At 41.2% G+C, this 22,648-nt stretch overlaps 1 protein-coding gene across 1 annotated transcript in view; it reads left to right on the top strand.

Moving 5' to 3' along the window:
* The window catches only part of ttc7b (tetratricopeptide repeat domain 7B), a 39,560-nt gene that overhangs the window by 6,959 nt on the left and 9,953 nt on the right, over positions 1–22,648 (top strand). The window contains exons 6-18 of the mRNA XM_061697344.1: positions 795–916; positions 3,341–3,419; positions 3,659–3,834; positions 4,037–4,100; positions 4,224–4,361; positions 6,816–7,004; positions 7,106–7,223; positions 7,326–7,383; positions 10,845–10,917; positions 11,073–11,233; positions 11,319–11,435; positions 11,545–11,642; positions 17,957–18,097. Of these exons, the coding sequence (XP_061553328.1) occupies positions 795–916; positions 3,341–3,419; positions 3,659–3,834; positions 4,037–4,100; positions 4,224–4,361; positions 6,816–7,004; positions 7,106–7,223; positions 7,326–7,383; positions 10,845–10,917; positions 11,073–11,233; positions 11,319–11,435; positions 11,545–11,642; positions 17,957–18,097 (1,534 nt within the window). The remainder of the gene's footprint in view (positions 1–794; positions 917–3,340; positions 3,420–3,658; positions 3,835–4,036; positions 4,101–4,223; positions 4,362–6,815; positions 7,005–7,105; positions 7,224–7,325; positions 7,384–10,844; positions 10,918–11,072; positions 11,234–11,318; positions 11,436–11,544; positions 11,643–17,956; positions 18,098–22,648) is intronic.

Genomic DNA, 22,648 nt, shown 5'->3' with positions numbered 1-22,648 from the left:
CAAAGACACACAGTCGAGTGCCTGCTCGTATTGTTATGATCATAAAACAAGCAGGACAAACTTAAATAAAGCACAACATTTAGCTTGATGTAGTCTAACTATTTACAGAGTGCTGCAATGCATGCTGGGAAGTAGCAGGGCTTCACCATTGTAACGCTAGCATATTTAGACTATTTTGTTATTTCCCACATAGCAACAGGCGACATCGTAATCTGTTTTTTTCTTGCTTATATTAAATTAGAAATAAATTCAGTTCCACCGTAATGCTGCTCTTGTATTTGTTTTTATTTGTCAGTTGTCTGTATATAATTCATGTGATTCTTTAAATGTGAATATTGATGCTGTGATGTGATTGTGAATAAAACCAGGAAAATTTAGACTTCAATAGGTTTCAACAGATGAATTAAAACTTCAGTTGGTGTCATTCATAAGTTTCTTAAATTGAGAAGTGGTGCAATTGGTCTTACTCTTAAAATACGAAAAAAAAAGTCTGGGCTGGGATCTCATGCAAACCATTGGTTTTGGCTTATTACGAGTAATTCTGGCTTAATATTAGCTGTAATATCATATTGAGAAAAGGTTTGATATTTTTAGTTACAGTGAGATTACTTGTCTAATGCAAAACTTGCTTATCAAGATGATCTTTCTTTGCAGGCTAAAAATAAGAAACATTTTCTAGAAAGGTTTTCACTTTCTTAGAAATCCTTTGTTTTTTGCATTGTAATTGCAGCCCCCTTATAACCTCATGGTATTCTTGGAGTAGTGATTGCGCACAGTTGTTTTTATTTTCTCAGGCATTGTCAGCTGGAATTCAGAATCGCAGCCCAAAGCCTGGTCCGACTTCCCAGGACCAGGAACTGGGTTACTTCCTGGAGACAGGCCTACAGAGAGCTCATGTCATCCATTTTAAGAATGGGTAAGACAACATCTGCTATCATATCACCATATATCAGCTAACAAATAATTACAGATGCCAACAACAAGCTTTTTAACTTAAGCATGAAATAATCTTTGGATGCTCGTACTTAACAAATAAAATCCCTGCCAAATCTAAGGTTGATGCTAAAGTTTCCCTACATTAGCATGGGTAATTACCAAAATCATCTTTTTGTTTCTTTGCATAATATACCAGTATTTGGGAAAAGTTTTTGTGTGTTAGTTATCAACTTTTGAAAATCTGGTCAGTAAACGGTTTCAAATTACGATAAATCGGTACAATTCAATTTCACAACATATCTCCTTGCCGCTTCATTTTGTCTGCTACGCCTTCTCTAATTAGCTGATAGGTTTCAGTTAGAAATTTCCACCAATCACTCGTACGGGCAAAAATTCCAAGATGTCAATGCGCAAAATAACTGTGACTTCAAATGGGCGGGGGACATTGAGTCAGAGTGGACCATTTTCACTTGCCCTAAAAACTCTACTAGCACAAATTGAACGTTCCTAGAATAGGTAATGTACTTCAGCAATCTTTTTTTTTTGTCAGTGTATTTGTTAGGGAGGATTTTAGAGGCGTTCGAAGTTCTCATCCATGTTTTTTTTAATTCTACACAAAGATGGCATCCACTTGTGTTGTTGGTATTTTAAGCAAATATAATCTGAAAACGTCCCATGAGCTCACCACCTGTGGGAGGGGTCAAGGGGGTCGGGTGCATAGTGAGCTGGTGGGGGGGGGCGGCCAAAGGCAGGGACCTTGGGGGTTCGATCCCCGGCTATAGAAGCTGTCTCTTGGGACCTGAAATGTCACCTCTGGCAGGGAAAGAGCCCAAGCTGGTGTGCAAGGTTGAGAAATTACGACTCACACACAGCTTGGGCTCCGGTAGCAGTCCTCTTGAGAGGGGTTGGACTCTTTTCTACTCTGGAGTTGCCCACGGTGAGAGACGCTGACCGTTGTTTTTGCATATGCACCAAACAGCAGTTCAGAGTACCCACCTTTTTTGTAGTCCTTCGAGGACGTGCTGAAGAGCACTCCCGCTGGGGACTCCCTCATTCTGCTGGGGGACTTCAACACTCACGTGGGCAATAACAGTGAGACCTGGAGAGGCATGATTGGGATAAATGCCCACCCCACGACCAGAACCTGAGTGATGTTCTGTTATTGGGCTTCTCTGCTGGTCCTGGATTGTTCATAACGAACACCATGTTCAGACATAAGGGTGTCCACATGTGTACTTAGCACCAGGACACCCTAAGCCGCAGTTTGGTGATCGACTTTGTGGTCATGTCATCAGACTTGTGGCCACATGTCTTGGACAAAGTAAAGAGAGGGGTGGAGTTGTCAACGGATCACCACCTGGTGGTTATTTGGCTCTGATGGTGGGGAAAGATGCCGGTCCGACCTGGCAGACCCAAATGTTTTGTGAGGGTCTGGCAGAGTCCCCTGTCAGGAGTTTCAACTCCCACGTCCGGCAAAACTTTGTCCACGTCTTGGGGGAGGCGGGGGACATTGAGTCAGAGTGGACCATTTTCCCTGCCTCCATTGTTGAGACGGCTGATGGAAGCTGTGGCTGTAAGTTTGTTGGTGTCTGTTGTGGCGGAAATCCCATGAACCCGTTGGTGGACACCAGCGGTATGGGATGCCGTCAAGCTGAAGGAGTTATATCGGGTCTTTTTGGCCTGTGGGACTCCTGAGGCAGCTGGTGGGTACCGGCTGGCCAACCGGAACGTAGCTTTGGTGGTCACTGAGGCAAAAGCTCGGGCGTGGGAGGCGTTTGGTGAGGCCGTGGGGAACGACTTCCGGGCGGCTTCAAGGAAGTTCTGTTCCACCATCTGGCGGCTCAGGAAGGGGAAGAAGCAATGCACAGTTTACACTGTATAGTGGGGACAGTACGCTAAAGACCATCATCCTTTAAAATACAGTGAACCCCTGCTATTTGCAGGGAATTGGGACAGAGTTCTGCCCAAAATAGCAAAAATCTGCAACTAAGTGGGGGCGTCAATTACCTGTGGTGAACTAACGCGAGGAGCCCGTTACAAAGATGCCACTAGATGGCACCAAGCAATGTTGACGGTACCGCTCTGACCTGAGCACAAAAACAGCGAATTTGGCAGCATATAACAGAGGATGGTCGTTCAGGTGGTGGTTCACAAAACAAAACAAACATTCAGAGTGTCCTACCATTAATATGCAGGGTAATGTTCTCATTTGCAGTTGAAAAAAATGTGCTCAGGTCAGCAGGAAATGACTGAATGTGCCATCTTGAAAACTGGTGCAAGAAAAGATTCTCCGCTTGTCAGATTTAATCACCATTTGCTCACTCACACACACACTATCTTCTTTTAATTATTTTTTAATCTGTAAGATTCTTTACATTGCATTTCATTTCTTTCCAATGCATAGAAACCTGACGCAAGGTGTTGGGCGATTTCGAGAAATTCTTCGAGCCGTTGAGACCAGAACAACACAGAACCTGCGCATGGTATGAAATTGGCTCGAAAGTTGCCTTTTGTTAGGTGACAGATTCTTCCCAGGCTTCCTGTTCAACCTTACAGCACTTTGTTTCAGCAACGGTTGTATTCTGTGTTATAGAAATAGAGGTCAGTTGGGTTACACAATGTCAACAGAAGAAGTATTTAGAAAAACTATAGTGAGCCTTAAATAAGCAGATGGCTCTTTTGGTGCCAGAATATAAGTGTATTTGTGTGTGTTTCTGTTTAGACCATAGCGAGACAGCTGGCAGAAATCTTGCTCCGAGGAATGTGCGAACAGAGTTACTGGTCTCCTGTGGAAGACCCACCCACTGTGTCACCGCTGGACGATCCCACGCGGCAAGGACACATCCAAAGCAAGAAGTACAGCTTAAGCCGACGCCCACGAGTGTACTCAGGAGAGAAGTAAGCGATAATGTTATTGCTGTGCATAGACGGAATATGTAGAAAGAGAGTGGGGGAAAAAAATAAAAAATATGAACAGCCGCTCAAAATGATCTGCTGCCAATGTGCAATGTTCTCAAGCCGCTCATCTTCCTGTTCTCTTTTTCCTCTCATCCTTTTGAATTCTACCTTTTTGAAATCTCAATGCATTTCTCTCCCTCAGTCTTTTTTGCCCCCAGGAGAACACAGAAGAAGCATTATTGCTGCTCCTCATCAGTGAGTCCATGGTAAGAAATGAGCAAATAAAATACAGTGCTTCAAAGTAATACATTCTCAAAGGTAAAGTGCTTCTCACCGTAAATCCAAAATTGTTTCTTCATTCATTGCTTTCTACTGTTTTTGTGTTTCAGGCTAATCGTGATGCTGTCCTAAGCAGGATTCCCGAACACAACAATGATCGAATCATTAGTCTACAGTCTGCTTCAGTGGTGTACGACCTGCTAACTATAGCTTTGGGCAGGAGAGGGCAGTATGAGATGCTGTCGGAGGCAAGTAATGTGGCAGTCCTCACGCTACGTAGTCCTGGTACCTGAATGACAAAGCCACAATCACAGACTGTCCAAACATATAGTATATACACTATAATGTCAAAAGTATTCGCTCATCTACTCAAATAATTGGAATCAGTTGTTCCAATCACTTCCATGGCCACAGGTGTATAAAATAAAGCACCAAGGCATGCAGACTGTTTTTGGAAACATTTGTAAAAGGATAGGTCGCTCTCAGAAGTGAATTCCAGCTAGGAACTGTGATAGGATGCCACCTGTGCAACAAGTCCAGTCATAAATTTTCCTCTTTCCTAAATATTACACAGTCGACTGTCTGCTGTATTATAAGAACGTGGAAGCGTTTGGGAACGAGAGCAACTCAGCCACACAGTGGTAGGTCACGTAAACTGACGGAGCAGGGTCAGCGGGTGCTGAGGCGTATAGTGTGAAGAGGTCGCCAACTTTCTGCCGAGTCAGTTGCTGCAGACCTTCAAATTTCATGTGCCCTTCGGAATAGCTCAGGAACAGTGTGCAGAGAGCTTCATGGAATGGATTTACATGGCCAAGCAGCTTCGTCCAAGGTACATATCACCATGTGCAATGCAAAGCGTTGGATGCAGTGGTGTAAAGCACGCCGCCACTGGACTCGAGAGCAGTACAGAGGCGTTCTCTGGAGTGACTAATCACGCTTCTCCATCTGGCAATCTGATGGACGAGTCTGGGTTTGTCGGTTGCCAGGAGAACGGTACTTGTCTGACTGCATTGTGCCAAGTGTAAATTTTGGTGGAGGGAGGATTATGGTGTGGTGTTGTTTTACAGGAGCTGGGCTCGGCCCCTTAGTTCCAGTAAATGGAACTCTGAATGCTTCACCAAACCAAGAGATTTTTGTCAATTCCATGCTCCTAACTTTGTGGGAACAGTTTGGGCCCTTTCCTCTTCCAACATTGCGGTGCACCAGTGCACAACCAAAGTCCATAAAGACATGGATGACAGAGTCTGGTGTGGATGAACTTGACTGGCCTGCACAGAGTCCTGATCTCAACCCAATAGAACACGTTTGGGATGAATTAGAACGGAGACTGAGAGCCAGGCCTTCTCATCCAACATCAGCGTGTGACCTCACAAATGCACTTGGTAAATGGACTGCAGTTAGATAGCGCTTTAGTTAGACTATCACAGTATTCAAAGCACTTGACAAAGTCTCGCATTCACCCACGCATACACATACACCAATGGGGGGCTGCTGCCATGCAAGGTGCGGCTAGGCCCACTGGGAGCAAATTAGAGTTCAGTGTCTTGCCCAAGGATACTTCGACATGCGGACAGTCAGAGCCGGGATTCAAAGCAGCTACCCTCCAGTCACTGGACGACCCGCTTTATCTAGTGAGCCACAGCCGCCCACTTCTGGAAGAATGGTCAAAAAGCCCAGCCTTTCCAGAAGGGTTGCAGCTGTTCTAGCTGCAAAGGGTAGACCAACATCTTATTGAACCCTATGGATTAGGAATGGGATGTCATTTCAGTGAGTCAAGGCAGGTGACCGAATACCTTTGGCAATATAGTGTATCTACAAGACACAATTTCTGAATTAGTGACTGCAGGAGAGCTTTTAAAATAACAGTATTTCTATTATTGGAGTATTCCATGATGTAAAAATGCATCTCATCACAATGGGTTTTTTTCCATTTAATGTGATCACGTAAAGCGTAAAAGGTCATCAAAACATCTCAATTTGATTGTTGCACTGCACTGCAAACTGCAACCACAATAACTATCTCATTGGATTGTGAGTTGGATTATGGCTAGATTACCTAATGCCGTGGCTAGGGAGTGCAGTCCTAGTGTAAGTAATTACAGGAATGCAAATGTATTTTTATGCTTTATGCATGTTTGCGGCGGCACAGTGAGCGACTGGTTAGCACATGTGCCTCTCAGTTCTGAGGACCGGGTTCAAATCCGGCCTCGCCTGTGTGGAGTTTGCATATTCTCCCCATGGCTACGTGAGTTTTCTTCCGATAGCCGGGTTTCCTGTGAAGTGCGAATGGTTGGTTGTTTATGTGTACCCTGCGATTGGCTGTACCCCGCCTCTTGCCCAGATTCAGCTCGGATAGGCTCCAGCACGTCCGCGACCCTAGTAAGGATAAGTGTTGTTGAAAATGGATGGATGGGTGTACCGGACAGGAGAAACAGAGAGACAACAATTACTCTCAGAGGCGTGTATGATAATTAAGATTTGAAATGGTAATACTAACGGTCTGGAATTTTATCATGTTCTATCAGTAAACCGTAAAATGTTTCATTCCTACTCTGGACTGGTTGCCTGTAATTTACAGGGCGATTGTAAATGTGGTATTGACTGGAATAGAGCCTGTGCCAGCTACATGAAAATCATTTCCAGAATGTGAACCACTACATTGCCAATTGCTCTAACTAAATGTCCGCTTTTATGTTCTCTAGTGTTTGGAGCGAGCCATGAAGTTTGCCTTTGAGGAGTTCCACTTATGGTACCAGCTTGCACTGTCTTTAATGGCTGCTGGGAAATCCGCTCGTGCTGTTAAAGTTCTGAAGGAGTGCATCCGTCTAAAGCCAGACGACCCCACCATACCGCTGCTGGCTGTCAAACTGTGTATCGGACCCCTGCACTGGGTAACAACTGATCTCAAGACACAAACTCTGAGGCATCATCCATGTAGCTCTTTCTAAATCATAGATGTTTTTCAAATTATATTTATGTCTACTCAACCTAGCTGGATGAGGGCGAGTGCTTTGGCAAAATGGTGATTGACATGGGGGAGAAAGCAGCCGAGTTTCGAGCAAAAGGCTACTTGGCTGTTGGACTGGTTTACAGTCTCAAAGCCACAGATGGTAAGGCTGTGTGTGTGCTTATGCGTCGAACAACTCCAGGAGAAATGTTATTTTATAGTACTCCTGACTGCTTTGTTTCTCCCGCTGTTGTTGTCTCTATAGCATCATTGCGAAGCACCCAAGAAGAGTATCAGAGGAAAGCTTTGGGAGCCTTCCAGAGGTTTGGTGTCTTGTTTTCTTTTTCGCTCATATTACTAATTTGTTAATCGATTGTTAATAGACCTTGTTTGCCTTTTAAAATTGTCTAACTCATTAGAATTTATAATGAAATTTGCTGCTAATACTTTTAATTTTCTATTTTTATCGATTTAATCGATTCATCATCGTTGCAGCCCGACATGGTTGTGTATTAGTTCAGCATCTCACCTTGATTGCCTTGCAAGGATTAATTCCCTATTAAAGGAGAAATGTTATTTTGTCACAATTTCAAAACAGTTCCCAGGTGTCTTAACGTGTCTATGACAGACTTTTGTCAAAATACTCCAAGGATAACAAATTGTAGCACACGTTTTCTCTCTGAAATTAGTTTTTTTTTTTTTAAGGGGGCTGTCCTGTCCCACGAAAATGAACCACACTTCACCCTACTACCCTTGCAGTTCCGAGTACAATTTTCAGTACCATGACGTCCTGGGAAGGAGCTAGAGTGTTGGGACTACTAAAGTGGGTATTTTTTTTCTCAAGCAGCCCACAGTCTGAAGAGAAAAGGGAACGCTGATGAAGACGAAATCAAAGTGTATTTGACTTTAATGTGGACACTTGTCAGTCTGTGTGAAAATATGTGAATATGGCACATGCACAAACGCAAATACTATACCCCCAACCCTATGTTGACAACTTCACTGAACATTTAAGTATATGCGGATTAATGGTGAAAATGCAGTTAGTGGATACCAACTTGTGCTGAACACTGGAGCTCTGCTTACCTTTGGGCTTTGACATGGGTGGAGAAACTCATCTTGGGGGCGGTATTATGTAAATTAATACAAAATTAAAAACAGCTTCCAAACAGTTTTTGAACTAGGCAACTAAAATATTTACTTTGTGTGATTTCACACTTGATGGGTGGGCAGGCACCCATCAAGTACGATTTGTTTCTATAGTTAAAAAGTAAGTTTTCCATTCATACAGCGGCTGAAATAAGTATTTAACGTCACCATTTTTCTCATTAAATATATTTCCAAAGGTGTTATTGAAATGAAAATTTTACCAGATGTTGGGAACAACCCAAGTAATCCACACATACAAAGTAGGAAAAATAAGATCAGAAATTAAGTTGTGTGTAATAATGTGAAATGACACAGGGGGAAAAGTATTGAACACGCCAACTGGCATTTCTTTAATACTCTGTACAAAAGCCTTTGTTTGCAATGACAGCTTCAAGACACCTCCTGTATGGAGAAACTAGTCGCATGCATTGCTCTGGTGTGATTTTGGCCCATTCCTCCACACAAGCAGTCTTCAACTCTTGAAGGATCCCTGGACTTATTTTATGGACCTTGAGTTTCAATTCTAGTGGGCCATTCTAGCAGCTTTATTTTTTTTTATTTGAAACCAATTGAGATTTTCCTTGGCAGTATGTTTTGGATCATTATCCTGCTGAAATGCCCACCCTCATTTCCTTTTCATCATTCTCGTAGATGGCAGCAGATCTTTGTCAAGAATGTCTCTGTACATTTGCCCATTCATCCTTCCTTCAATAATGTGAAGTTTACCAGTACCATTTGCTGAAAAGCAGCCCCACACCATCATGTTCCCACCTCCTGAACTTCACTGTTGTTATGGTGTTTTTAGGGTGATGTGCAGTGCCATTTCTTCTCCAAACGTGGTGTGCATTATGGCATCCAAAGAGTTCAAGTTTGCTCTCATCTGACTAGACTATATTCTCCCAGTATTTTGTGGCAATTGGCTTGTCCAAATGTTGTTCAGCAAAGTTTAAACAAGCTTTTTTAGTTTTTTTTTGTTTGTTTTTTCAGCAATGGGGTCTTGCGTGGTGAACGTGCATACAGGCGGCGAAGTACATTTCTCACTGTTTTCCTTGTGACAACAGTACCTGTTAATTCCAGGTCTTTTTGAAGCTCTCCGCTAGACTTTACACCGATCTCATCGGCCTGATAAGTAATGGCAGATAATTAGCAATTTATGCTGATCAGCTTTAATGTCATAATTCGCCGACCGCAAAAGACATTTACTCCACGTCGCCGTCATGTACAGTATATTTGAATCCAAAAGCTAGTTTATCTTTAGCGTCGTTGCATGTTTTTTGACGTACTACTGTAAATATCTCACCACCAATAAAGTAATTTTTAAAAAAAACATGTCGGCGGTGTGGGACAGACAACACGTAATGCGTGTATCAGACTACAAGACAAATTGTCAGACTACACTCGTTACCATGGCGAAGACAGCAATAATGGATCACGCTGTGTGTTTATAAGGACAAAATGGGGGAAAACGTGTGTTGGTGGTCACTGGTGCTCAGGAGAGGACGGTCATTTAAGGCTTGCTTGAGGTATGTTCACGTACTTTTAATACGATACGGCTCGGCTCGCAAGCAGGCAACAAAACATTATGTAGCCTAGCAAGCTCGTGCTAGCATTAACGGTTGTAAGCGAACATGCAGACGTTCTGTCGAATCATGCTCTAACGTTTTGGTGTGTGTGAAGTAATTGAATTACAATAGAGTAATTTAATTACAGCAAGTCAGCACCCATTATTTCTGTCCTGTTGGTTTGACCTGGCTGATTAGAATACATGATCTGACTACAGCAGTGATTTCCAACCTTTATGGAGCCAAGGCACATATTTTACAATTGAAAAATCTCACGGCACACCAACAAACTAAAATGTCGCAAAAAGTGGATACATTAATTACTTTATGTACTTCCTGCCATCTAATAGAGGACCATTCATTTGGTCTGTCTGTCACTATGCCTCACTGGCATAAATACATGAACAAACATACATTATTTGTTGTAAATATTTTTTGGAGCAATTAAGTACATAAGTAGATGGCTGGATGGATAAATAATTTTTAATGGTCAATTTTCTTCCGCTTATCCTGGGGCTCTGGTCGCAGCAGCTTGAGCAGGGAAGCCCAGACTTCCTTCTCCACAGCCACTTCGGTCAGCTATTCCGGGGGGATCCCAAGGCGTTCCCAGGCCAGCCGAGAGACGTAGTCTCTCTAGCGTGTCCTGGGTCATCCTATAGATCTCCTGCCGGTGTCACCACGGAGGCGTCCACGGGGCATCCTAACCAGATGCTCGAACCACCTAAAATAAAAAAAATATTTAAAAAAATTAATTGGACTTGAAATTGAAGTAATAAGTTCATGTTAGAAATCATACATTTCTTCAGTGTTTTATGTTTTCTTACAATTTTGACGAAAGACATGAATACGGTACTTTGGGTAATCCAACAAATCTCATAAAATCGTTGCTGGACACCTGCTTGTGTCCGATGTGAGAAATGAACACTGCAGTCTAAAGTGCGACCAAGAAGTGGCAAGAATTAACTTTTCCCATCAAGACTGAATTTTAGCTCTATTGGATTCTCTGCAGTGATATGTCATATAATAATCCTTTGAATGTAATTTTGTAACACAAACTTTGTCTCTCCTAACAGAGCTCAGAGTTTGTCTCCAACAGACCATCTAGCAGCCTTCTACCTCGCACTGCAGCTGGCTGTGTCCAGACAGGTAACCGCACCTACTGTATAGGTCACAGCATACAGTTGAGCTTTGCCATAAGAATGTTAGCCATAAAGTCAGTGATAAACAAGAAAACAAATCACTTTACAAAGTTATGTTTCCCCCAAATGTAGAGAAAACCTGCAGTCTGTGTGTGTTTGTAGATTCCCGAGGCGCTAGGCTATGTTCGACAGGCGTTGCAGCTTCAAGGGGATGATGTTCACTCCCTTCACCTGCTGGCCCTGCTGCTCTCAGCACAGAAACACTACCAGGATGGTCTCAATATTATAGAAATGGCCCTGTCTGAGTATCCAGAGAACTTCAAGTGAGACTCATACAGACATAACAACAACAGCCCATGTAAAGGGCAAGCTGACCTTGTGTTTATGCTTATGCTGGGCTGTCTATAGTTTGCTCTATACAAAGGTGAAGTTGGAGAGTATGTGCAGAGGATCAGAAGACGCTTTGCTCACCTGCAAACACATGCTGCAGATCTGGAAGAGCTTTTACAACCTTACAAATCCCAGGTAGGCGCAGACACACGCACATGCATGCACACGTCTGGCTGTTTTGACATTGTAGTCATATGGTACAATTGTGGGTAGTGTGGATTAAAATGAATGTTTGCTGTGGTAGTGATTCGGGACGTGGCAGCAGTCTGTTGGATAGAGCTGTAGCGGATCGACGACAGCTCAACGCCATGACTCTGCCAGACTTCAGTGACCCAGATACTGGTAGGTACACATAAACGCACACACACACTATGGCCACTCGTATCAAGTTTTACCACCTGGGATCTAAGTGACAATGTTAAAATCCTGTTAGTCTTATAATATATTATTGCTTCATTGATTGATTTTTCTACATATTTGTAAATTAACCATGACAGAAATACATTATTATACATTTTGATAATTCCCAATGCTGTTAAAGAAGGGCTGCTGTAGCATAAACCTTACATTGGGTGGTGGTCTAATAAATGTGTCACGTTATACACATACGTCATACACATATGTTCAATGGTCTTGATTTTTATTTATCCCCCTCCTGTATATGCCCATTAATCCTAAACCTAAACTATATTCACACATAGGCTAAACTGTTGATACAGATTTGAACAGTGCCTTCTCCACACTGCATGTTTCAAGTCCTTTGACAGATATTCAATGGGGCTTAGATCATTTTTATTATTATTTATCTCAGAGCTCTATAAAACCATATAAATGTTTCATCGCCTACTCATATTAACTAGACACAACAAATCGATGGGTAACTAGTTTTGAAATCGAAATTCAAGGACAATAGTTTGTTCAGCTATTGTTGAAGTTACTGTAAAGAGGGGTTTGGCAAGCAAAAAGTGCTTGAAAGATTTTGGCAAGAATCATGCAAGTTGCACCTGATTTGCTTTCGAGGGCCACATAAAATTATGTGGCGGGCCACATTTGGCCCGTGGCTTAGATTCTTAGATTCTGGAGCAGAATGCACTTGCCAATGTAAGAAATCTTGGTCTCAGCTGCAGGTAATTTGTCCAGGCAAGTGTCCTTAGTTATCCATCCATCCATTTTCTGAGCCGCTTCTCCTCACTAAGGTCGCGGGCATGCTGGAGCCTATCCCAGCTGTCATCGGGCAGGAGGCGGGGTACACTCTGAACTGGTTGCCAGCCAATCGCAGGGCACATCGAAACAGACAACCATTCGCACTCACAGTCATGCCTACGGGCAATTTAGAGTCCCCAATTAATGCATGTTTTTGGGATGTGGGAGGAAGAAAACCCACGCAGGCACGGGGAGAACATGCAAACTCCACACAGGCGGGGCCGGGGATTGAACCCGGGTCCTGAGACCTGTGAGGCTGACGCTCTAACCAATCGTCCACCGTGCCGCCTCCTTAGTTAGTGTTTAAAAAAAATAATAATAATAAATCTGTGTGAACAAAGAAAAAAACAATGCCTGAAATTCTTAATTTTCAGTAAATCTTTGTCAATTTTCAGTTGTTGTGAACATTGTGGTGTTTTTGTTTTTTAACGGAAGGCTCCCACTTATTAAGCCATGTGTAATCATTTCTGTTTTCAATTTCAGTCATCTGATTGATGATTATTTTCTTTTCCTTTTTCTTTTAGGAATTACTGCTTTTGGTTTATTTGTTTTACTGTTTCTGTTTTAGCCTCAGGTTCTTCCTCCTCTCATACTGGTTCGGAACCAGTATCACCTACTTCCCCCTCCACCATATCCACGCTGTCCTCCCCGCTCTCGTCCCCATTGTCCTCTTCTTCTTCCCCAGTTTTCATCCTTCAGCCTCCTCCTCCACCCAAAAAATCTTCCTTCTTGCCTCCTCCTTCTCCCCTTCCTCCTCCTCCCCTGATGACCACCAAAGCAAGGACTCACTCCTTTAGCAACCACGTCACTCTTCACCAACTTTCTTCCAACTGTAACGTGCCACTAGGTTCATTCAGCTTGTAGCATGTGGATTGTGATGGCCCAAAAGAGCACATTGAATTTGAGCGTAGCTCATCTCTTATCTTAAATGTCCCTGGTAAACGTGTCTCTCTAGTGCTCTGTGCAGTTTGTTAAAATAAAACTATCAGAAGTTAGAGTTCACCTGCAATAGCAAACAGCTGGATTGCAAATCTTTCAAAACTTTCCTGATGGAAAATGAATGCACCCAAAAGCTCATGCAACAGGGGATATTATTAGAACAAGGAAAGAAATAAGACGGCGGTCCCACCACTCCATGGAGCACATTGTCTTTCATGGCATTTTTCTCAATTTACTCAAATATTGGTCTTCACTCTTATGGAAGGAAAGAAATCATTTTTGGGGGGTGTTAGATTGTAGACCCTGCACCCTTCATTGCCGGCAGCGTTACCCACATGCCAAAAAAACTTTCCACCTCAAAAGGTCACCCCGAAGTGGCTGCATTTACCTTTACTATGACCAATTACACCACATCTTAGATGTGCAGTATGTGACTCCAGAGTTTTTCAAGGCGACAATGTGAGGAAAGTCGAGTCGTCAACTAGTCGCTGATGGCATCATTGATATTTTTTCAGTACAGTACTATATTTAAAAAAATAAAATAAATAAATAGTAGTAGTAGTTGCAAGAGTCTATATTCACTGACAATGAACAGCTTCTAAACCGAATCTGGTCCCGAATCCTCCCCGAGAATGCCACCCTGGACGAATGGCCACATCAAAAATCGCTCCTGGGTGATGGACTCATTTCACTGAGCGCAGTTATCTGTTGGTGTGAGCAGCTCTGCCTCCTCCTCAACATGTGATTAACTCGTCAATGTCATGCTCTAAACGTCATTTGTGGAGTAGTAAAGTCGACAAGTCGAGTAGTCTGTACCAGACCTAGTTTGCAGTGGATCATTCTGGTGCAAAAGCTGCTTTACATTCATATATTGACTCAAAAGCAATTAGGGATTAGAAGGAAAAAAAAAAAAAAGCAGGTAACAAGAAAAAAATTGGATAGTTACTGTATAGTTGTTTAATTGTGTCCCTAATGGACACCAGGTACTCTGCAGTTGATAAAATAAATAGCTAATTGATAAGTATTATGGATAGAAAACCCCACTTATGGTATCAGGATAGTTTACATCCCTTAAGTACAAACGTTTGATGCAGTGAGAATGCTTCTGATTCCATTCTTAGGTTCAAAAAGAAAAAAGTTATTCCTTATTAGTCTCCCAGTGGTAAGAATTGCAACCGCAACTCTAAAATAATAGGATCATCATGTTTAATGGCTCTTCATGCCCCCTATGAGCACTAAGTTAGTCAGCATGGAGCACTGGGTTCAACAGTTTGCCATATGTACTATATCTTCTATTTAACTGTTCATTCTTAAAGTGAAAACCTTTAAAACCTAATGTGCTCCAATGAGCGAAACCTTGACTGACTTCTTGTTTCAACCTCACAAGCATGCTCAGTGTGTTTAAAAGAACTAACACTTCTCTCTACTGCATGTTTCATATTTTTTTCTGATTTATATCATTATATTAGCCATACAGTCTGATGTTTCTGATCAGAAAATAACAGTTGTCATTTTTTTTTTTTAATATGTATATATATACAAAAGTAGACGTACAGTATTACGGTATGAGATCATAAGGTTCATAGCATAAGGCACTTTTTTACACTGATTCAATTTTAGTTGTTTTTTTTTTGTTTCACAATGATTTGTTGTGGTTGACTTTGTTTCTCTCTTTCAATCATTAACAACCGTCTTTTTTTTTATCCCATCCCTTGTTTTTTTTGTTTTTTTTTAATAAGGCGGCCCTCAGGACGCTAACACGCTTGGTTTTTCTTCCATGTTTTCTGTTTGTAAGTAGCCAAGTAACCTCCATCTGACCTTACGTTTTCCATTAATTGCTTTCCTCCATTCCTTGGTGTTGCCACCTAGTTTTTGTCATGGTGAGATTGTAATTCATGGCCACATGGTGACTTTATTAGGTACAATTTGTAAATGCTAAGTTGTCAGCGGCATTATTTTCAGGCCATACTTCCCCAGAGATGTCGGTCCTTATTTAGGGGTTGGTACAAACAACAAAGGATAATTAAATTCAATCAATCTAATTCTGTCCTGAGCATCAACTGTTGTAACAAACATTTTAGTGACACCTGAGTTTTTCTTCAGCAATAGCCTCTTTTGATTCAAGGTTCTACTACCAGAGCATGAGTAACATGTTAATATTAGTTGTTAAAAATAGTTTTCTTCAAACATTGTCTGTCTAGTTGTCTGGCCAGTCTTTTGTGGGTATTAGCAACTTCCCATCAATTATGGCCAAAGTCTTTTTAATTTATGTTTCTTTCCCTTTTTAACACATTGTAAATACACTTTTAACTTTGGTCTTAAGTAGTTTAGCTGATTACACGTTTGATGCTGTGAGCAGTTGAACATGTGTACCAAATAAAGTGGCTGTTGTGTCCACCATCAGCTTTTACTTGATAGCAGCAACCAGCTACAACTAGAGGCCCTGTACAGATTCAGTTATATTTGTTTTAAAGGAATACAGTGACTTACTGATTTAAAATTTTTTTTTTTTAAAAAGTCTTTTTTTTTTTTTTTAATACAGTGCTGTAGAGTTACCAAATGCCTTAATATAACTTAGAATTTTAAGACGCCATTATATAAAACAAAGTGTACAATATTTTTTTCATTAATTGCCTGTATGGTGTAGCGCCGTAAATTGAGTTTGATTTTGAAGCCATTTGAAAAATTTCGTTATTATCGTAGATGAATTTCTCCCCTAGATTTAATTTATTATAGTAGATAAATTTCGTTATTATAGTAGATGTGTTTTTCCTAGCTCGTAGCTCCCTGTGTGTTATACTAATTCTCTAAGACGCATAACAAATGACCAAATAAAACTTTTTAAATGATTAGCGACTACAACTTTTTTATATAATTTTTTTTAATAACCCAGTGTGGAAAATTTACACATGGAATAAATGAGAGGAAAAAGAAATTAACCCCCAAAAAATCCCTTATGTGATACCCACCCAACCATTTTATTTTAAAGTAATTTTAAACAAATTTATAAGCTATAGCTTGCAGAAAATACAGTACGGGAAAAATAATTGACCAAAACTAACAACTTTTAATAAAAAAAAATTCCTGAGTCAGTGTATTCCTTTATTTGATTTAGCAGCTTCTCCATGTGTTGTTATGTCAGCTGCAAACATTTAGGTGTGAGTCCATGCTGCAAGTGTCGTTGTTTGGAAATGCAAGGGACAAAATAGCGTCAAATGAAAATCTATCCATATGACAAAACGGTGTGTAAAATGCATGGAAACATCTGTTCATCGCAAACTAAAGTGCATAGATCGCCATCAACATCAACTGTCACACAAGTATAAAATGAAATAAACTACTAATGTAATGCAACGGGAAAACTTGACACATGTATAGCACTCTACCTTTCGACACTTCTGCTCAATCATCCACGTAGCGACTGGCCTTCATCTCCAACTGTCATGACTGGAGCACTTGGTCGTTGGTACACTGCAAAAACTCAAAATCTTACCAACAATATTTCTCATTTCTAGTCAAAACTAATCTGATTACACAAATTAAGACTAATCACCTAAAAAGTAACTTATTTTTAGCTGATTTTCACTTGTTTCAAGATAACTTTGACTTGAAATAAGTAGAAAGAAATTGCCAGTGGAGTAATTTTTTTATTTTTTTTTATTTATTTATTTATTTTTCTCTCTTACTTCACTGGCAATGTATTTCCTACTTATTTGAAATCAAAATTAGCTTGAAATAAGGGAGACTTGCCTAAAAACACTTATGTGGTGAGTCTTACTTTGAGATTATCTTTGACTAGAAATAAGACAAATATTCTTTGTAATTAGATGTTGAGTTTTTGCAGTGTAAAGCTGTACCAAAGTACACCACCGGAGTATTTTCTGGTTGGAGTGTGAGTCTGTTTGATTCACTTCTCTCCATCCTCTTGTCTTACCACCGTCATCCTCTCAGGAAAAGGTGCCACAAAAACTAAGACTAGTTGACTTATTTGTGTAATCAACGGCATCGAATAATTGAGGTGCCTTGACATATTTAGTCTTCACCAGTTGGCTGTGTGCAGGCAAGCGAGGTGGCTACTTTGTGTGCCTGAAATAACCTCACCTGCTGTAACAAAATAGCATTTGTTTCCCTTACTAATCGGTGGTGTACAGAGTGATATAGTGTGTATGCATGATGGTGCAGAGATAAATTCACTTTAATCTGGTTAGTCCTGGCTCATAACACTGAGGTGTGTTGCAGTGTGTGGAATGGTGTATTAAAGGCTTTAATTCACAAATAGAAAACTGTGTGCCATGGTGAACAGATTTTGTTTTTTCTTGAGCAAAATCAAATTTGTAATTTCCTCTCTAATATTTTATAATTAAAACACCAGCACTTTGGTTGGAATTAATAGTAGTACACTGTGGCACATGGCTACTTATCCTAATTAAACTAGACTATACTGCCGTCTTCATACTTTAAAAAAAAAAAAAAAAACAATGTCTGGTGATAATAATGTACTCATCTCCTCACAGGTTCTGTGCATGCGACATCAATAGCAGCAAGCCGTGTGGAGCAGGCGTTGTCTGAGGTGGCCTCCTCCCTGCAGAGTAGTGCCCCTAAGCACGGACCCCTGCACCCCTGGATGACTCTGGCTCGGATCTGGCTGCATGCAGGTACTACTTGCATGTACTTTTAAACTACATCGTAGTATAATTAATAATGGGTTGTAATGATGGATTTACTTTTTGCTTTGTTATTTATTATTATTATTAATCAGTTTATTTGAAAAGGGACAATTCTCAGGGTTTGTCTTTGTCTGGCAACAGGATTAGCCATAAACCACAGACCTGTTTTCAGAGACGTCACGCATGCCCCATATAAATAACACATAAATCTTGGAGTAGGAGATAATGATTGTTTCCTTTCTGATTGCAGTTAACTTAATCCCCACTGCAAGATAGTTCCCTCCTCTATCTGTTTGTCTACGAGATTTATTTTACTGTAAATTTTGCTACATTATAAGTACCGGTATAAGTAAATGCAAAATTAAGACACTCACAGAGAAGTCCTTTAGAATGTGTTCATCATTGTGGTTGTATTATGCAGTTATATAGTACCACCACATTATACCAATAACGTTTTTGAATATTTTGTCTGTATATAAATAGGTCCAGCAAAGTAAAAGAAGATAATTTCCCAAAGGGGGAAGTTACAGGAGCACACAGCAGATTGTTTAAAAACTAAAATTAACAATCAATAAATATAATGAAAAAAACATAATAAGAAGCTGATATATATGATGAAATACTGTGTATGATTTTGTTAACTTGTACTCCACCGTACACGAGAACAATAGGGGGGGGGATGGGACACCCGGTGAGGACATGCACCAACTAACCAATAGGACTTCATTGGTTTTTGCCGCTTCTTCGGGGTGGGCGGACTGTGAGCGTCGGATGCTAGGGGCCGGAGTTTTTGAGTTTCGGCGGTTCCGGGTTCCCGGTTGTTGGCTGACGGCTGGCTCCTGTGTTTGGCCCTGTTGGTGGCTGGGGACCCCATGCTCTCCGGGGTTGATGGGGGCGGTGGCAGCGTTGGGGCTCGCTGGGTTGGGCGTGGTGGTCCGGTGCCCGTGCCCTTTCCCTTGGGAATGGTCGGGGCACTTCGGTCGGGCTCGGGACCTGCCTGGGTCCTGGGTGGTCTGTGGCGTCCCCCTGGTTGGGTGCCCTGCAGGACGGGCTCGCTGACCACCCCACCCCGCCTTGTTTGGGGGCTGGGCTCACCCTTCCTCGATGTGCCGCCTCAGCAACTCCATACACCAGTTGACTAACATGCATGTGATCTGGTGTTCATTCACTAATAAGTTTGATAGAAACACTATAGACTTTAATTACTTGTGCTAGAATCCCTAATAACACAGGTTTTACTAACAGATCAACTCACAGGTTCTTACAGGTGTTTAGACACGAAAAAAGAATCCCACCGCACCACTCGACAGTAGCACTGCCTTGCTCATTTCCCACATCCTGTCCTGCCCTTTTCTGTCCTCTCCTATCTGTTTCTCTTGGTTAGTTAATGCATGTCCTCACGTGGTGGGTGGGTGTCCCCCCCAATCTACAAATAACTGTTGTAATGTTACTTGTTTTCAAATATCAAGACTGTCTCACTATTATTCTGCTGTGGTTTTCACCCCTAGTCCCCTTGTCCACTCTGTCCCTCTGAAAAAAGAAAGTAGGAAAAAAAAACAGGACAAGATGAGAGAGGACAGAAAAGGGCAGCACAGGATGTAGAAATGAGCGAGGCAGTGCTACTGATGAATGGTGCGCCCGGATGCTTTTAGTGTCTAAACACCTGTGAGAACCTGTGAGTTGATATCTTAATACAGCCTGTGTTGTTATTATTGGTCCCAGCACAAGCAATGAATCCCTATATGGAACATACTAGTAGTGAATGAACACCATATCACATGCATGTCAGTTAATTGGTGTACACAATGAGGAAGGGTGAGCCGGCCCCGAGAGAGAGAGCAGAAAATGACCGACAAAGGAACGGAAAATTTTGAACAAGTTGTCGCTTGAAATAGAACGGACGGAGTCATTTTTGTTTGTACTTCGCAGCGGGAAGTTCCCATTGGGAGTACTTGTTAAAGTTGCATGTGAAACACCATTATGAAACAAAACTAAAGTTTTGAACAAACATAACGTCTAAAACGGTTCAGTTAAGATTTGTTAAATTCATATATGTAAAATTGTTTGAGACTTCACTGTTGTCAAAATTTGGCGTCTTGAAGAGAAAAGCGGAAATTCAAACTTTTCTTTTTAAAGCACTTTATTTGAAGACGTATAACTTTTTCTATTTACTTTCTCTCATTGTGAAATGCAGCCCTACTTTTATTTTGTAAATGAGAGAACATTACACAGATGTGCTCATATGTTTGATTACCAAGGCAGAATGTGTAAAATGTGTACAATTCTTGATTATGCTTTTGCAGAGGATTACTATATCAGTATTCCCTAATGATAAGTTGCAGGGACTCATTGTTTCCATGACGCGCATCCCGGGAATCACAGTCTCAAGTGTAAAATGATCTATGAAAAGTTCAAAATACTGAAAAAATACCCGTTTGGATCATTCAACAGATGAACAGGTCACCGAAAGGCCCAGTTGTTAACAAGCAAGTATGCGGCGAGGTTCACGGCTTTGTGAACAACTGCATGAGCAAATAGTCCAACCAAAAAAGGGGTCTAACTAAAGGGAGAAAATAACACTAATAATGGTAAAAAGAAGGAAAGTTCCTTTCAACACCAGTGGTTGGCGCCTTACGTGCATGTTTGAGTATTAACTAAATAGTCTTCTTGGAGGAAGGGTCCCTCAACCTTTTGGTCGTGGAAGCAGTCTTTTGAAGCCAGGGATCAAGATTTGACGGGAAGCTGCTAATTAGGTGAAGGTCGACTTGACGTACACCAGGCATTCTCCTCCTGGCCGTCTCACAGCAGGGCAGCGTGGAGGAATGGGTTGTCAAGTGGTTGGGAGTCCCTGTAGCACCTCCAATTGCAGGAGCATGTTCGCTACAATTGGGAGAATGTCATATGGTCAGATAAAACTAAAATGGAACTTTTTGGTAAAAACTCAACTTGTCGTGTTTGGAGGAGAAAAAATGCTGAGTTGCATCCAAAAAACACCCTGCCTACTGTGAACCATGGTGGTGGAAACGTCATGCTTTGGGGCTGTTTTTCTGCAAAGGGACCAGGACGACTGATTCGTGTAAAGGAAAGAATGAATGGGGCCATGTATCGTGAGATTTTGAGTGTAAACGTCCTTCCATCAGCAAGGGCATTGAAGATGAAACGTGGCTGCGTCTTTCAGCATGACAATGATCCCAAACGCACCAGCTGGGCAACAGAAGTAGTGGCTTTGTAAGAAGCATTTCAAGGTCCTGGATTGGCCTAGCCAGTCTCCAGATCTCAACTCCATAGAAAATCTTTGGAGAGAGTTCAAAGTATGTGTTGCCCAGCGACAGCCCCAACACATCTACTCAAGAGGAGATCTGCATGGTGGAATGGGCCAAAATACCAGCAACAGTGTGTGAAAACCTTGGGAAGACTTACAGAAAATGTTAGGGTATATAACAAAGAATTGAGATGACCTTTTGTTCTTGACCAAATACTTATTTTCCACCATAGTTTGCTCAGAAATAATTAAAAAATTAGACAATGTGATATTCTGGAATTGTTTTGTTTTTTTTCCTCATTTTGTCTCTCATAGGTGAGTCAGCAGCGGGAACATGATGGTGCGGGGCTGCTTTTACCAAACGGTACTGGTAAACTTCACATTATTGAAAGGAAGGATGAATAGGTAAATGTACCGAGACATTTTTGACAGAAATCTGATGCCATCTACGAGGATGATGAAAATTAAATGAGGGTGGCCATTTCAGCAGGATAATGATCCAGAACATACTCTCAATTTGTTTCAAAGAAAAAAATAAAGCTGCTGGAATGGCCCAGCCAATCACCTGACTTGAATCCAATCAAAAATCTATGGAAAGAACCTGAAACTCAAGGTCCATAGAAGAAGCCCCCCAGAACCTTCAAGATTTGTAAGACTGCTTGTGTAGAGGAATGCGGCAAAATCACACCAGCGCAATGTATGTGACTAGTTTCTCCATACAGGAGCCGTCTTGAAGCTCTCATTGCAAACAAAGGCATTTGTACAAAGTATTAAATGAATACCAGTTGGTGTGGTTAATACTTTTTCCCTGTGTCATTACACACAAGTGATCACAGAGTGATGAAAGTGTGGGTACGGAAAGTATTCAGACCCCTTAAATTTGTCACTCTTTGTTATATTGCAGCCATTTGCTAAAAAAAAATTACTTGGGTTGTTCCCAACATCTGGTGGAATTTTCGTGTCAATAGGACGTTTGGAAATATATTTTGTGAGAAAAATGGTGACATGTTAAATACTTCTTTCAGCCGTTGTATATATGTGTATATATATATGTGTGTGTCTCTCTCTCTCTCTCTCTCTCTCTCTCTCTCTCTCTCTCTCTCTCTCTCTCTCTCTCTCTCTCTCTCTCTCTCTCTCTCTCTATATATATATGTGTATATATATATGTATATATGTGTATGTATATATATATATATATATATGTATGTATATATATGTATATGTATGTATATATGTATATATATGTATATGTATGTATATATATGTATATGTATATA

Source organism: Phycodurus eques, chromosome 14, assembly GCF_024500275.1.
Source record: "Phycodurus eques isolate BA_2022a chromosome 14, UOR_Pequ_1.1, whole genome shotgun sequence".
Taxonomy (NCBI): domain Eukaryota; kingdom Metazoa; phylum Chordata; class Actinopteri; order Syngnathiformes; family Syngnathidae; genus Phycodurus; species Phycodurus eques.
Note: the sequence above shows the minus strand (reverse complement) of the source record. Positions and strands in the feature narration are given on the sequence as shown.